The sequence below is a fragment of the Actinia tenebrosa genome, unplaced genomic scaffold (assembly GCF_029948245.1).
Source record: "Actinia tenebrosa isolate PJP-AT-01 unplaced genomic scaffold, QUT_ActTen_1.0 PGA_scaffold9__36_contigs__length_13948895, whole genome shotgun sequence".
Taxonomy (NCBI): Eukaryota; Metazoa; Cnidaria; class Anthozoa; order Actiniaria; family Actiniidae; genus Actinia; species Actinia tenebrosa.
In genome coordinates, this window is record NW_028292586.1 from 1,219,718 (window position 1) to 1,233,293 (window position 13,576).

At 37.1% G+C, this 13,576-nt stretch overlaps 2 protein-coding genes across 3 annotated transcripts; one reads left to right on the forward strand and one right to left on the reverse strand.

Moving 5' to 3' along the window:
* Positions 1 to 536: 536 nt before the first annotated feature.
* On the reverse strand, positions 537 to 8,188 carry LOC116294431 (transcription initiation factor IIB). Its single transcript, XM_031702026.2, has 10 exons — positions 8,035 to 8,188; positions 7,775 to 7,891; positions 6,211 to 6,292; positions 3,936 to 4,040; positions 3,563 to 3,649; positions 3,031 to 3,160; positions 2,398 to 2,507; positions 1,820 to 1,914; positions 1,359 to 1,435; positions 537 to 1,070 (listed from the first exon to the last, which is right to left on the reverse strand). The coding sequence occupies exons 1-10, from the start codon at positions 8,073 to 8,075 to the stop codon at positions 937 to 939; spliced, it is 978 nt and encodes a 325-aa protein (XP_031557886.2). The 5' UTR covers positions 8,076 to 8,188; the 3' UTR covers positions 537 to 936.
* LOC116294433 (uncharacterized) lies at positions 7,273 to 13,000 on the forward strand. Of its 2 annotated transcripts, XM_031702028.2 has the most exons (4): positions 7,273 to 7,415; positions 9,438 to 10,992; positions 11,911 to 12,084; positions 12,739 to 13,000. In XM_031702028.2, exons 2-4 carry the CDS (start codon positions 10,944 to 10,946, stop codon positions 12,879 to 12,881), a joined length of 366 nt encoding a protein of 121 aa, XP_031557888.2. In that variant the 5' UTR covers positions 7,273 to 7,415; positions 9,438 to 10,943; the 3' UTR covers positions 12,882 to 13,000. The 2 variants fall into 2 exon arrangements, with proteins under 2 accessions (XP_031557888.2, XP_088880875.1); XM_089024749.1 differs by lacking the exons at positions 11,911 to 12,084; positions 12,739 to 13,000 and having other exon boundaries at positions 9,438 to 10,469.
* Positions 13,001 to 13,576: the final 576 nt, after the last annotated feature.

Here is a 13,576-nt window from a genome sequence, read left to right on the forward strand (position 1 = left end):
AAAAGAATTTACTTCAGACTGGGAAAACTATAACGTAACTAAAACTACGAATTCTAGCGCTGCCTGGCGTTTCTGATATGTTAGTAGTTAGTCTGACGTCAGTGATAATTTATTCCTAATCGCTAAATTTACTAAATCACTAATTTACTAAATTACAAATGTTCTATAATCGTATGACAACCTTCTTGCAAGTAGGTGTAAATGGAAAACCGATATTTAGAGATTTCCCGAGGATGAATGAAAGGGTGTTAAATGGGAATGAAAAAAACGAGAAGATTGATTTGGATTGTGACTGACAACCAATACTTTGCTAAATTTGGCTTCTAATTTTATGCTTCCTACGCAACAGTGGTCGACTGGTTTTTCAAGTAAAGAATTAGGTAAATGTTTGTGTTAACTCTTCAGAAGTGACACCACCCCATCGACTCAGAAATTAGTATCGTTACCATGGCAACGAACGAACGAACGATTAAGAAAATAATGAGGACAAATTTCTAAACGAACAATATTTAAACAAACTTGATAAAAATCGTGAATCAATTTAAAATATTTTAATAAATGAAGTAAATATTTGTACAACATATATTTCTATTTTCAGTTCATCGAAAAAATGAAAAAATGGTTTTCCTAAAGATAATATGCTAATGCAATCGAAGTAAAACATTGACTGTATAATACAATAACGTCGCTTCGTACCCAGGCTCATTCGTCTGAAGAGATTGAGAGAGTATGGGAACGAGACTATAGTAAAATACTAATATGAGAGAATCAATAATCAGAGTAATGAATGTAAGGACATATAATAAAGTTAATAGGTTTTATCGTTCATGTTTTTTTGTGGATCAGAAGTCATTCTTGTAACTAAAGCTCCTCGGGGGGCTCTGGGTACGAGAAGGAATCGGAAGTCTGATCATGCGCACTAAGTCGAAAAAGTTATCAAGAGCTTGGTAACCTCTCCAGAGGCGTAAAGAAGGTGAAATCGACTGGAAAAAGCTCCCGTGCCCGCGGGAAAAGAAGACGGTATGATTGTCTAATGGTGACGTCTGCTACGCCAGCGATATCGCCAATATCTGAAAAATGCAATTTATAAGAAATTTCGTCACAAAATGTTTGGCGTTAATTCATCACGCAATCTGTCACGCAATCCGATGTCCTTGTCACTTGCATAGTGAGCGCAGGCTAAAATTTAAGATTCATGTTTTGCATGATCACTGGGAATCGCAAGGACTAAGGAATATCCTGGTTCGAGCGGTTCTCAGTAAAAAGAAAAAGAAGGGCAAGAGATTTTTCAAAGGCAAGAATATTGTAGCTCTAGAGATTTTAATTTTTAATTTTTTTTATTAAAATAAAATGCATACCTTTTTGAGATCGCTTTTCTTCTGATGCTTGTGACGCCATGTAAATAGCCGCCGCTGCTATCGAGATGGGACTGCGACTACGGAATAGAAAATAGTACTCAGAATGATGTTGCTATAGCAATTAAATAGAGTGCGCATCAATCAGGCAGTGATCTTGTGTAGTGTTGAAGTATTTAATCGAAGTTCGCCTATTAAACAATCAATGTGCTCCTTACATGAAAACAGCGAGACAGTAAAAAGCGACTATTAACTTATGAGTTTGCACCATATAATCATTATTGTTCATAATAATAATCGCAGGTCTACCAACTAATCAGAGGACGCCTTATTATCATTTTCATTGGCAACTTAGTATTTATCCTTATATCTCCCTTGCAACAAGGAGTTTAAACAAGCGTCGAGTGCGTGTAGAGCGAACCTTACGGGGAGTGATAGTTGTAAATTATACGTTTTTTCCTTACCCTGGTACTAAATCTAAATCCACTGCTTTGCGTGCTATGTGTGTTGCTGCTCTTTGAACGACTGTCGGAAGAGTAAGATTTGAACAGAATCGAGACTGAAAAAAAATCAACAATTGTGTTAAATAGATTGCGGTGGCACTTAACGGCAAAAGCCAAGAACCGCGCCCAGAAGGCTATATTTACGTACGTACCACAGTAGTAACACGAACACAGAAAATCTGCATTCGTTTAGTTTGCGTGAGAGTGAAAATAAAGGAACGGCAAGGTCAAGACCCTAATGCCGGTACCCGTAGATTAAACCACAATGTTCGAGCTAACTGCTCGTTCATGCGTTATACCGGCTTAACAAGCCACGACGAGGGTCGACAGGTGAGATTTTTTCATAGGTAAATATTTTTGAATAACTCTAGAAAACCTTACGCCACGGCAGTACTGTGCCGTTACCGTGACGGTCCGGCCGTGTCCAAGCATTTTCTTTTGATGAGCAGTACCTTGCTAAAGGTTTTCCCGCTCCGTGACTATGTCGTGACCTTTACAGTCACGCAACATCTACTATGCTCCTTGGATAATTTACTTACCATAAAATCGCCGGATGTAATAAGATCTACACTGGTTTCGAGATGTTTTAAGATAAGCTTGAAGCATCGGCCGATTTCTTTCTTGGAGGTTTTACTTATAGCACATATTTCTGTGAAGAGAAAATATCGCACCATGATGAGTGAAATTTAAAGAGCGGGAAACAATATAGGCCTTTTTCGAGAAACATGATGCACTCTGGTCTAGCTTGGATACAACAAACGCCATATACGGAAAATGAACAAAACATGTTTGTACCCAAACTAGATCAAAATGCAACGTGTTTGCTATAAGGTCTATCGAAATAACGTGAATTTTGAAGTTACGAGTATCAAACAAATAGTGGGCTTCCTGAAGAAGATGAACGGAGAGACACTGGAGCGACTATCTGGAACGGTTATCTCAAAAAAATTCCAAAGAAATTAGACATTAATTAGACATTGGGGGTAGATAGCCTCTTCCGCAGGCTACCCCATATATTTTCTGTTGGGATCCCTGTGTTAAATTTTATGGTAGAGAAGAACTAGGAACGAGAGATGAGGAGGAGTATCTTTCTTCCTCGCCACAGGAAGTCGAAAGAGCAAAAAAGAGCCAAGGAGATGCCTGCGGAGGATGGTGGGGGGTAGAGTCCTCACCTTTTAATGTTCTGGGAACGCCCTCTTGCCTACAAGCTATATATAGACACGCTGCTGCTATGGCGTCATTACTTCGGCCTTTAAGACTCCTTTGTTCGTGTACTTGTTTAAATAACTGATTAGCTCGGTCCTAGAATAAAAATAAATACTATTTGTAAATACAAAAATACATCCACAGGCAGCCTAAACTCAAGGTAACCATCGAACTTCGAGACCACAGGCAACCTACACTAAAGGCAACTATCAAAAAGCTTAACCACAGGCAACCCACACTAAACGTTACCATCGAACATCGAGACCACAGACAACCCACATTAAAGATCAAGACCACAGGCAACCCTTAAACATTAGAGGGGAGCATGAAGTGAGGTTCAAGAACACAGGAATCCAAAAGCTAAGTGATTTGGAAGTCCTTCTGATTAAAACAAAAAGAAAAAAAAAACAAAAAACAATGAGACGCTCTTCTGAGACTCAGAGAATAAACGAACGTAGAGATAGAGCATAGAGGTTTGTTTATTATTTTTATACTTACCACAATTTTTCTAGGTAGGTTTATTCTATCGGCCATAACACTTATTTCTCTGAAAGCATTCATTAAGCTTCTATCAGCTCCACTGATCTTTAAAGCAAAAACAAATTTCAATAAGAAACTAATCTAGTTTGCGCACAGACTGTGAGTCTTCCAGGGATTGTCGCACAACATTCTGTCCGTGCCTTCAATCAGTATTGTCGAGACTTTACGCAAATTTGCGCCTTGCCAACCAAAATGTTAGGATTTGAATAAGTTTCAGCTGCGTTAACAAAACATCGCATTTGTTGTTTTTTTTTACGAGTCGGAGTGACAACTAACGGCGATCTAGTTAATTAGACTTTTGGCACACAGCATATCGGACGCTGTAACTTACCCCACTTCGACTGTTATGATTCCTAGCAAAACCATCCATTTCGTAATTCCCAGGAACAGGTTTTTCTATTAACGTTGACAAATCCCCTCCACTAAGTAACGGATTCTGCAAGAAAAGGAACGATTATTATAAATGAACTTCCGATTTCAGTACTAAAGAAAAAAAAAACTCAAAGAATTATACTTCTGAGGGCGATGGAAGACGGTAAGATATATTATTTTTAAGTTGACAAAAAAAATTAAACATTTTTCCTTGAAGTTTCCGATTTCTTAGCATGTCTTGGGCGAAGGGCGTCTTCGACCGATACAAATGCCTTGAAAATATATTAGATGGGTGGATATATAATACCATTAGTTATCATTAAATAACACCGCGCCGCGGCCAGATATAAATCATAAACATTACGACAACATACTCAAACACGAGACGCGTAGGTTTTCAATTATCAAATTTATCATAATCATTATTATTATTTTTTTTTTTTTCAGAAGGGAAAATTAGGTCTGAAAATATATAAATTTTAGCTTTTCAGGAATAAATTCCCTTAAAAATTGCTTGAAAGTACAGTACTGTCCATAACATTATTTGAATGGTTATGTTCTTTGCTTAATGATAGGCAAAAATTGCTTTTGGGTAAAAAACGGCCGTTTTGCGATAAAAGTGGCAAGTATCTTTTTTAAGATGGTTATAATAAACTCCCTTTTTATCACGTTTTTTAGAATACTTTGAGAAATAGTCGATTATGCGCTGTACTGAACTGCAAGAAAAATCGCTTGAAATAAAAACCATGGACTGAGAATTTTTCGACCAACTCTTCATTGTCAGTATTTTCTTGCCAATGTAAGCTAGTAAACGAAAATAAGAGGCACGGGGAGGGGGGGGGGGGGGGGGGGGGCTATCTATCTAAACAGAAAATAAAAGGAGTTTGCGGCGGTTGCTTTAAACAAAATTCCTCTAGATTTGTACAATTATTTTTACAACTAAAAATAAGGTATCTAGTACAACACTAGTGAAAGTCGTAGTCTTAATTGGAGCTGAATAAAAATTGTGTTGAAAATCCAAGCCAATCAACGCGAAAAAATCTTGAATTAGGACTTTTTTTTGATGGTAAAAAAACATAAAAACTCTGAAATACAAACATTAACGTCAGTTATCTGCGTGTAAATTGCTCAACATTTCCCCAAAATATGTAAAAAAAAATCTTATCACTGAATATGGTTCCCTTTTGGTTTAATTTAATTTATCAGTAGACAAACAGGAAACAAATTTCAAGGAATTCCAATTAATGCTGGATTATTCACTAACTAATTAAGTAATTAAGATATTGCAAGATATATTGTGCATAAAAATAACCTCATTAGACCCAGGAAACTTTTTAAAGGACCATTTCCTTACGGCTTAATTGTCTGATTTAAATTTTGTCATTTCAGTTTGTGTTCATTAAGAATACAATACATGCTTCTGTAATCTGAGTTTTCTTCATATTAGACCCATTTATGGCTCAAATTGAATTTATCAACTGTGAGATTGCTACTTCCTACTGACAGGTATTTTTTAGTCTGCTTTAATGTTTAGTTTATTGAAATTTTCAGAAATCAAATACTAGGTTTTTGGCTACATCTGGTCGTTTTGAGCTCAGACACAGAGAAAAAGGTTAAAATGCCTTTTAATGAATGAAATCCCATCGTCAACATATGGAATTTCTGTGAAAGTAGTCCCACTTTTGAATTCATTAACAAAAGGATGGGTGGATGGAAAGATGGAATGAGATGAAAAGATGGGCTGATAAAAGGGATAGATGGATTGATAGATGGATAGAATGGATGGAATAGGAAGCACTGATGGAGGTGACACGTGTTGATTGGGATGGATAGAGGATGGAATGGAGTGACATAGTTGGAATAGGAGGGATTAAATTTTATAACCAACATTTTAAAATCATGTTAAAGGTATCTCACTACTGAACTTCAATATGGGCAAATTTGATTGCTTATAAAGAACCAGGGAGGATGAGCAAGGGGAAGGGGGAGGCCAATGTAGGGAGGAAGGCAATTCATAGAGAAAAAATAGTTTCAATGATGAAGGGAAGGAAATATTTTCCCATTTCTCCATTCATTTAAAAATGGGCTAATGGGCTATGCATATATTTTTGGTAGTATACCCATTTTTTTCTTCTACTGGTTAAATGAAGTATGAAGCACATTACCTTTAATCCACAACAATCCAAAGTCAAGCCCTCCCCTCCCCTCCCCTCCCCTAAGAAAAAATGTCTTACCTGAGCTGAACCAACACGGGAAGGATCACTAGTAGCTTTTTCATTACTAAATGTACGCCACTCCGAGCCAACGTCAACGACTCTGAAACAAAATGTACAGAATTAAAGGTAATGTTGAGGGCCAAATGAATGACGAAATGTTATTTTTGGGTTTTCACATGAGGCATTGATTAGGGGTAGCACTTTTTTGAGGAGCCTATAAATAATTCTGGTCTTAGGTGCACTGCTTAGGGGCAGTGGTTAAACCAGTAAATATGGTAACCTTGGGTGTAGCTAGCCCTCGGCTAGCCCTTGTGGTTATTATAGATAGCATGTAACTTTATTTAGGTTTTTAATACATTGTATTTATTTTCACTTGTAAGTATTATATAGCACAGCAGGTACTAAATAAACACGATTGTTGTTGTTGTTGTGCACAAGATAGATCTTAATCCTGGTTATAAGCTCCACTAATTATAAGCCCTTCCCGGTTATAGGCACCCTCCATCGATGGAGTACTCATGTGCAGCCACATAGCAAAACGGCAATTTGCTCTAATTATAGTTCTTATGAGTATATCCATGTTTTAAAGCTTTTAATATTATTTCTGCTTAGACATTGTTGTTCAATACTCAACATTTGATATTCTTGCTAAGTGGTCAAACACAAAACAATTTCTGAGCAAACAATAGTTTATGTATGCACGTATGTATGTAGCATGGACTTGGATTCTTTTGTGCTGGATCACTCAACCATAAAATAGAAAGTTGGCTCTTGAAAAAAACACTGCCAGACGTTGCCCCCCTCCTCCCCACCCACATCCCTTTTATCAACCCCATGCTTAATACCCTCACTAATAATTACAAGCCCACCTAAAAACTCTTATAAAGTTGTATAGGCTCTGACAAACATGTTATTCACAATCTTTGATTTTTTAAGATCACTCATCTCAAAGCATAAATACCCTTGATCATGTTTCACGCAACACCCCCAATTAAAGCACCTGTTCAATAATATACATATTCTGCTTGGCTTCTGCAGGCCTCGGTGATCTCATACCCAGAACCCCTCGCTCGAGTTTGCGCAGATTTTACTATAAGCCTTTATGAAGCCTTTCCTATCCCAAATTTCGTGAATTTAGTTAAATATATACAGGAATTTAAGGCTTATTATCTAGGCAGAAGGAACAGATGGGTAGAAATTCAGTGAAATTTGTCTTCTAAAAGGTGAGTTAAATATTGAATAAACATGAATGTACGTGGCAAATCAGCCTCGTCAGCCACGACAACTACGTACAGTAAACTGCCCTTAGATATTATAAACCTATGTCAGTTATAGCTTAATGAAATTATATGTAAGTGTATACCAAGGTATTAGAGCTAGAAAGTGTATATATGTAGTGTATTGTTTATAAAAACGAGCTAAGATGCTCGTGTTTACAGATTGTGGTCCACAACAATGGAGACACAAGAAAACATTGATGAAAAGGATGGATTTTTTATGCTTTTTTGTTAGTCGTTCCAGCATCCCAATACAGACATAATAATAAATACATATCATGTAAAAGATTAGGGTTTAAACTAACCTATCTCCGACTACGAGGCCACATTCAGAGCAGATCATATCGCCTGCTCTGTAGTCTTCTATCAAAGGTGCATCTGGATGATGTCGACAAGACACAGAACATTTCTGTCCGGAAGAGCTGAAAAATTCATTCAAAAAGGACATCATCACACATTATAATAGCATACATTGCAGCCTAGATCATTGGTTGAGGGATATCTAAGGTTGTTATTGGGATTTTAGCTGATTATTGCTTCGTAATTTTGCATGAAGTCAGCATACCTTGCCATGACCAACACGTTTCTTGAACTGAGAGAAAACATGTCCGTCTGCGTTTTTATGCTCTTCGAACCGGAAATAGCCTCGATCTCATACGCGTTCAAACCGGAAATGGTTTTGTTTAGTTATTTATAGACGATCATACAAGGGGAAATTTTTTCTAAGAATTTTGCTGTTTTTCCCCTATTCTTATTTCCTGGAATTTTGAACGCTGACGTCTATTCTACTAACCAGCTGACTACCTGAATTGACGTGTGAAACTTGTGGCAGTTATTTAAATTTTAAACGAAAAATAATAAAAAAAAAAAAAAAAATCAATGTTTTCCCCGAGTCATGTCTAGGATTCATGCGTTTTAAATTTCAAATAATTATCTTGGATTTAAGTTTCAATTTTTTTGTAAAAAATGATCTTATAGGGGTTTCAAGTGTTTGGAACTTTTCTTTCGGATGAGTTTGAACGCTAGAATATTATCATAAAGTATTATTGCTGTAGCCTGGGACATTTCCCTCGCCGTATTCTAACATATTCAAACATTAACAATAAACAAAGGTGGGAAAAATCAAGCTTATATAGTCTATAAAGATAGTAAATTAAGATGATAACCTCAAAAAACAAAAAAACAAAAACAAAAAAAACAAAAAAAAAAAACAAAACAAAACAAAAAACACGTAAATTCGGATTTTTTAGACAGATTTATTCGTGCAAAATATCAGATTGTTTAATAAATAAATAATATTGGTCACTACTCTTAAGATATCTGTTATCTTCGTTTGTGAACAAAAGTTCTTTATCTTACATCAAACATGTAATATCCTTGATATGTCCTGAACAGGATCAAACAGTACCGCAGAGATTTTTAGAATATTGAAATTAACGGCGAATTTAACAATGATCACCGACAATTTGGATAATTCTTTTGTTAATGAAATCCGGAATTCCATTTTGAATTTTAAAAATCTCAACTTTGATTATTCTAGATTTTCATGGCTGTCTAGTAAATTCTAGGTTTTTGTACTGAAATGAATTTTGAACTGCATAGAGAGCGTACGCCCAAATGGCTTTCCATTTTTGTTTTGAAATGGTTTCCCGGCTCCGCAATGCGTCATTCCATAACGCTGCAATGGCTTCCTATTGCTTCCGTGCTTCTTGTCTGGCTTCCGATAACCCAAATGAGGGTCAAACTCCGTAAGTTACTCATGTTTTTTCACATTCGCCTCCCCCTCTAAGGATTGGTTTCACGTCATGCGTGCCGAACAAAAGACAGGTTTAAGGTTGCTGAAAGCCTGTGGGCGGGGAGGTACGGCGAGAGGGATATTCCGGCCTTTTTACTAAGCCTCCGCTTCTATCTTCACCTCAGATAACTAAACAAATATGATAAACTAGTATTTTTTCTTTCCTTCGACAGAGCTATCGCTTGTTTGTGAGCACACAAGATTTACGAGACGGTCACAGCCATCACTCATGGTAGCGGTAAAGAAATACTAAGTAAACGTCAAAAATGGCCGACGAGTTGGATAAAAGTTCGCTTCATTTCTTCAAATACCAAGGCGCTGGAAATGACTTCATTTTAGTCGATAACCGCAAGAACATCTGGAAGAAAATGAGCCTGGAGCAAAGTGTTTCTCGGCTGTGTCACCGACATTATGGGATCGGCGCAGATGGAATTATTTTAATTCAGAACCACCATGATTTTGATTTCCAGATGGTGTATTTTAACGCCGATGGTAGCGAAGCGGAAATGTGCGGCAACGGTGCCCGGTGCGCTGTTGCATTAGCAAAACACCTTGGGATTATAAAAAATACTGCTGTTTTCTTAGCAAAAGATGGCGTTCATGAAGGACGTATTGACCCAGACAACAACTTTGTAGAGATCAAAATGCTGGATGTTGTCCACAAGATAGAGGTTGAGCCTGATGGCAGTTGTATACTTCATACAGGCGTGCCTCACTATGTGCAGTTTGTTTGCGGTCTGAATAAGATTAATATCGTCTCCGAGGCAAGAAAGATACGATATAATGAGAAATTTAATGACATAGGTATCAACGTTAATTTTGTAAGCACAGAAGATGTTGTAGAAGAATAGCAAACACTAGTCACGCAAGATAGTGTCACGCGAATTAACGCATCACAAAACGACACATCCAATTATCGTATAAAAGTTTTTACATACGAAAGAGGTGTTGATGCCGAGACTCTTGCATGTGGAACGGGAGCAACAGCTTCGGCTATTGCTTTTTTCTTTCGAAAGAAAAAGAAAGAACGCACTTTAGTAGTAGCCGAGAGAGGCGTATCGATAGTCGTTTCAATGAAGGGGGGTGAACTCGTTGTGTCATTCGATTATGTTAACAGTACTTTTGCTAACGTTTTTCTAAGCGGACCGGCAAAATTTGTTTTTGAAGGTAAAATAAGATAATAAAAGAGTATATTTCATGGGGAATGGACTGGTAAGATAGGGAGGGAAAGTAGTTAGTATGTTTATTTATTTTAGTCGCTGTCGCTAGATATTAAACAATTATTCGCCAAAGGCTAAGTGATTATCGGTGAATCAACCGAGTCCACAAGTTCTTCAAGCGGTGATACATACCATAATCGATCACGGAGCGAGCCTAAGGCGAATAATTGTTTTAGTATGATTTTAGTTTTTAATATATTAGAGAAAAGACGAGAAACTTCAAGTGAATCTTTTCAGCAAAATAGATTCAAGTTTGCCTTTCCTCGGCGCAGAAAAACAAGCTCATTTCGCAGCACTGCGAGAAAAAATCAGGTTCCTGGGATGACGTCACTGAGGGACTGGTGACCCTATCATAACAAACAAGATGGCTGAAGGTTCTCGACTCTGACATGTACATCACGTTTAACACCGAATGTTGCTTCAATTGACAACAAAAAGATACAAAACTGTGCTGAAATCATGGCACAAAAAACACGTTTACCTAGTATGACTTCTGAACAGATTAAACGTAAGTAGATCGGCAAAATGTAAAGGTTTTTTGATATCACAAAAATGTGACTTTCACGAACAAAAGATAATTGTTACAATCTAAAGGAAACTTTTCTGTTCTTAAATGTTCATTTTAAAGAAAAGGAATATCTTCTCCAACTAATCAGTTTTTATTTTATCCTTTTCAAGATGAGATGGCTTGTTTTGATGAATCTTACTCTTTTCATACCATTCTACTCAACACTGTTCACTTCGCTATAATAATTTATGGACCCTCCTGTAGACGTTTGAATTCTCGATATTTTTTTCTTGAATATTTCCCTACTGTTTGAAATAGTTTGACCTGTCTTGTCAAAATTCATGATTGGGCAATGCCATGAATTTATAAGTGAGGAATCTGAGCTCAGTCAAATGGTAAATATAGTTTGGGGATCATAGCTGTACATGGACTGTGAAGATTCCCACCCCCTAATGGCTGATTAATAATTTACCCTAATGTTAGTACAGCGCACCCCATAAATCTGTGACAACTACTAGCTGTGTAGTGTGCTTAAGAGTTTTTATTTATCAACTAACTAAGGGCAATTTCTATTAAGTTAAACCCATCAGTCTGATAGGCCAGTTCTGTAATGGTAGTCGCATCAGTTCTTAGAAAAGGTTTGGGCCACATTGGTCCAGTCCTAAGAACTGACACATATAATGTCTCAGAACTAGCAGCTCAATCCGATAGGTTCGACTTATGGAAAGCACACAATGAATTCACTTAAACAAGAACCAAAAAAAGATGTTTAAACATATTTGCATTTGTTCCCAAAGTTGTACTCCAGTAATATCCGCTATTTTGTACATTATTCGTCAGTTTTTCTCCCCACTGATATACGGTGCACATTCCACTTTTTTATATATCTTTAATACGTTTATATATTTTACCTTTTAGTTATCCTAAAAGAAGTGCTTAGTGCTTTTGATACACCAGGGAATAAACTAAGATTGTCCATGATCCAAGAAAATGCTGGAGATGATCTGGTCGACATGATGCAGCACATCATACCTGCTGCAGCAAGTATACAACAACAAGTAATCAAGAACCATGGCTTCAATACTACAGAAGGTACCCCACCCCAACCCCCCTACCCCAAATGCTCCTTGTTATTCAGTAATACTATGCAGGAGTTGTTTTACTGTGTTGGGGTTGTGCTGAAGTGGCTGTGGCTGCTTTACTGTTGCAAGGGATTCTTTTCTATTGAATGTCATGGACGAATTTAGGTATGGGCCCAAGGAGCTGCCACCTGCTTTTATTTCGGTTAGTCGTAAAGGCTCACTCCCCTCAAAAGTTTTTCACTTCCCTTTCTCTAATACCAGGATACACCTCTGAACATTACCCCGACCTACCCTAAGTTATTGTGGTTGTTTCTTTGTCTCTGTTTAAAGGCTGGTTTAGACGGTATGATTTTCACCTACAACTGTCGTAGACAACATGCTCGCGCCATCCTACAACTCGAGTTGTAGCATGTAAATCAAGCCTACAACTCTCCTATGACAGACGCAAGTGTGTTGTATACGATTAGTTGTAGGTGAAATCGTACTGTCTAAACCAGCCTTAATTAATAAAATGTTTCCTTGCCTAAAGTTTTGACATTATCTTCGAGTAAATAAAAAATAATACTCAAGAGAATGACATGTTCTCTAAAATGGACAAACATTGTAGAACTTTGACATTAAAGTGGCTTAGTCTGGTAGTGAATGATTTGGTTCCATCTTTTAGGAGTGCTAAAGTTCACCCAAATGGTCCAGTTCTTTGCAAAAGATGACCCAGAAATGGCAGAAATGGCTGATAAACTCAGAATCAAGTTTATTCCACCAATGCCAAAGCTCCCTTTCCTTGTAGCTGGTACTGACCCCACGTAATGAAATATTATCATAACTAAAAGAATGCAAAATGTATAGGATAAAATTATATTGAAAAATTGTGAAAAGTATGATCATAGATCCATTATTTGTTTGAATAAAATTGTCTTCATTTTTGACTCATTTGTGAAAATTATTTTGTTCCATATCAATGTATATCTTTTCAAATATTTCTAATGATTCTAATTTTTATTGGCCATAGTAATTCATATGCCTATGTGCTTATACAAACTTTATTCTCACTATGGAAACACGAAGTTTTTCACATTAATGCTTTCGGGCATGAACCTAGTAGGGTGCTTGTGTCATGCATTCTCGCATTCCGCTTCCTACATAAGCGTTCCTGTTCTCTCTGGACTTGCACATTTTAGCTGGTTTGCAGGAAGCAAGAAGTCAAGGAAAAATACTCCCACCCCCCTCCTCGCAGAGATGAATGATGAATGACTTTAGATTAGCTACTCGCTCACGAAGCCTCGGGCCAATTTCTTCCCATATCTTATTCTATTCGTGCCTAGGGCTTTGTGGGCGAATTCTCATAGTAGGAATATACTACTATTTTAGTCAAACACCCCAGAGGCAGTTTGTATTGTGTTGAAGGGCTGTAGAGCTGGATGGTGGGGGGGGAGAGATTGAAGTCAAGATTTTATTGAACCTCTTATGGTGCCCGATAATAATATAAATAAATAAATAAATCA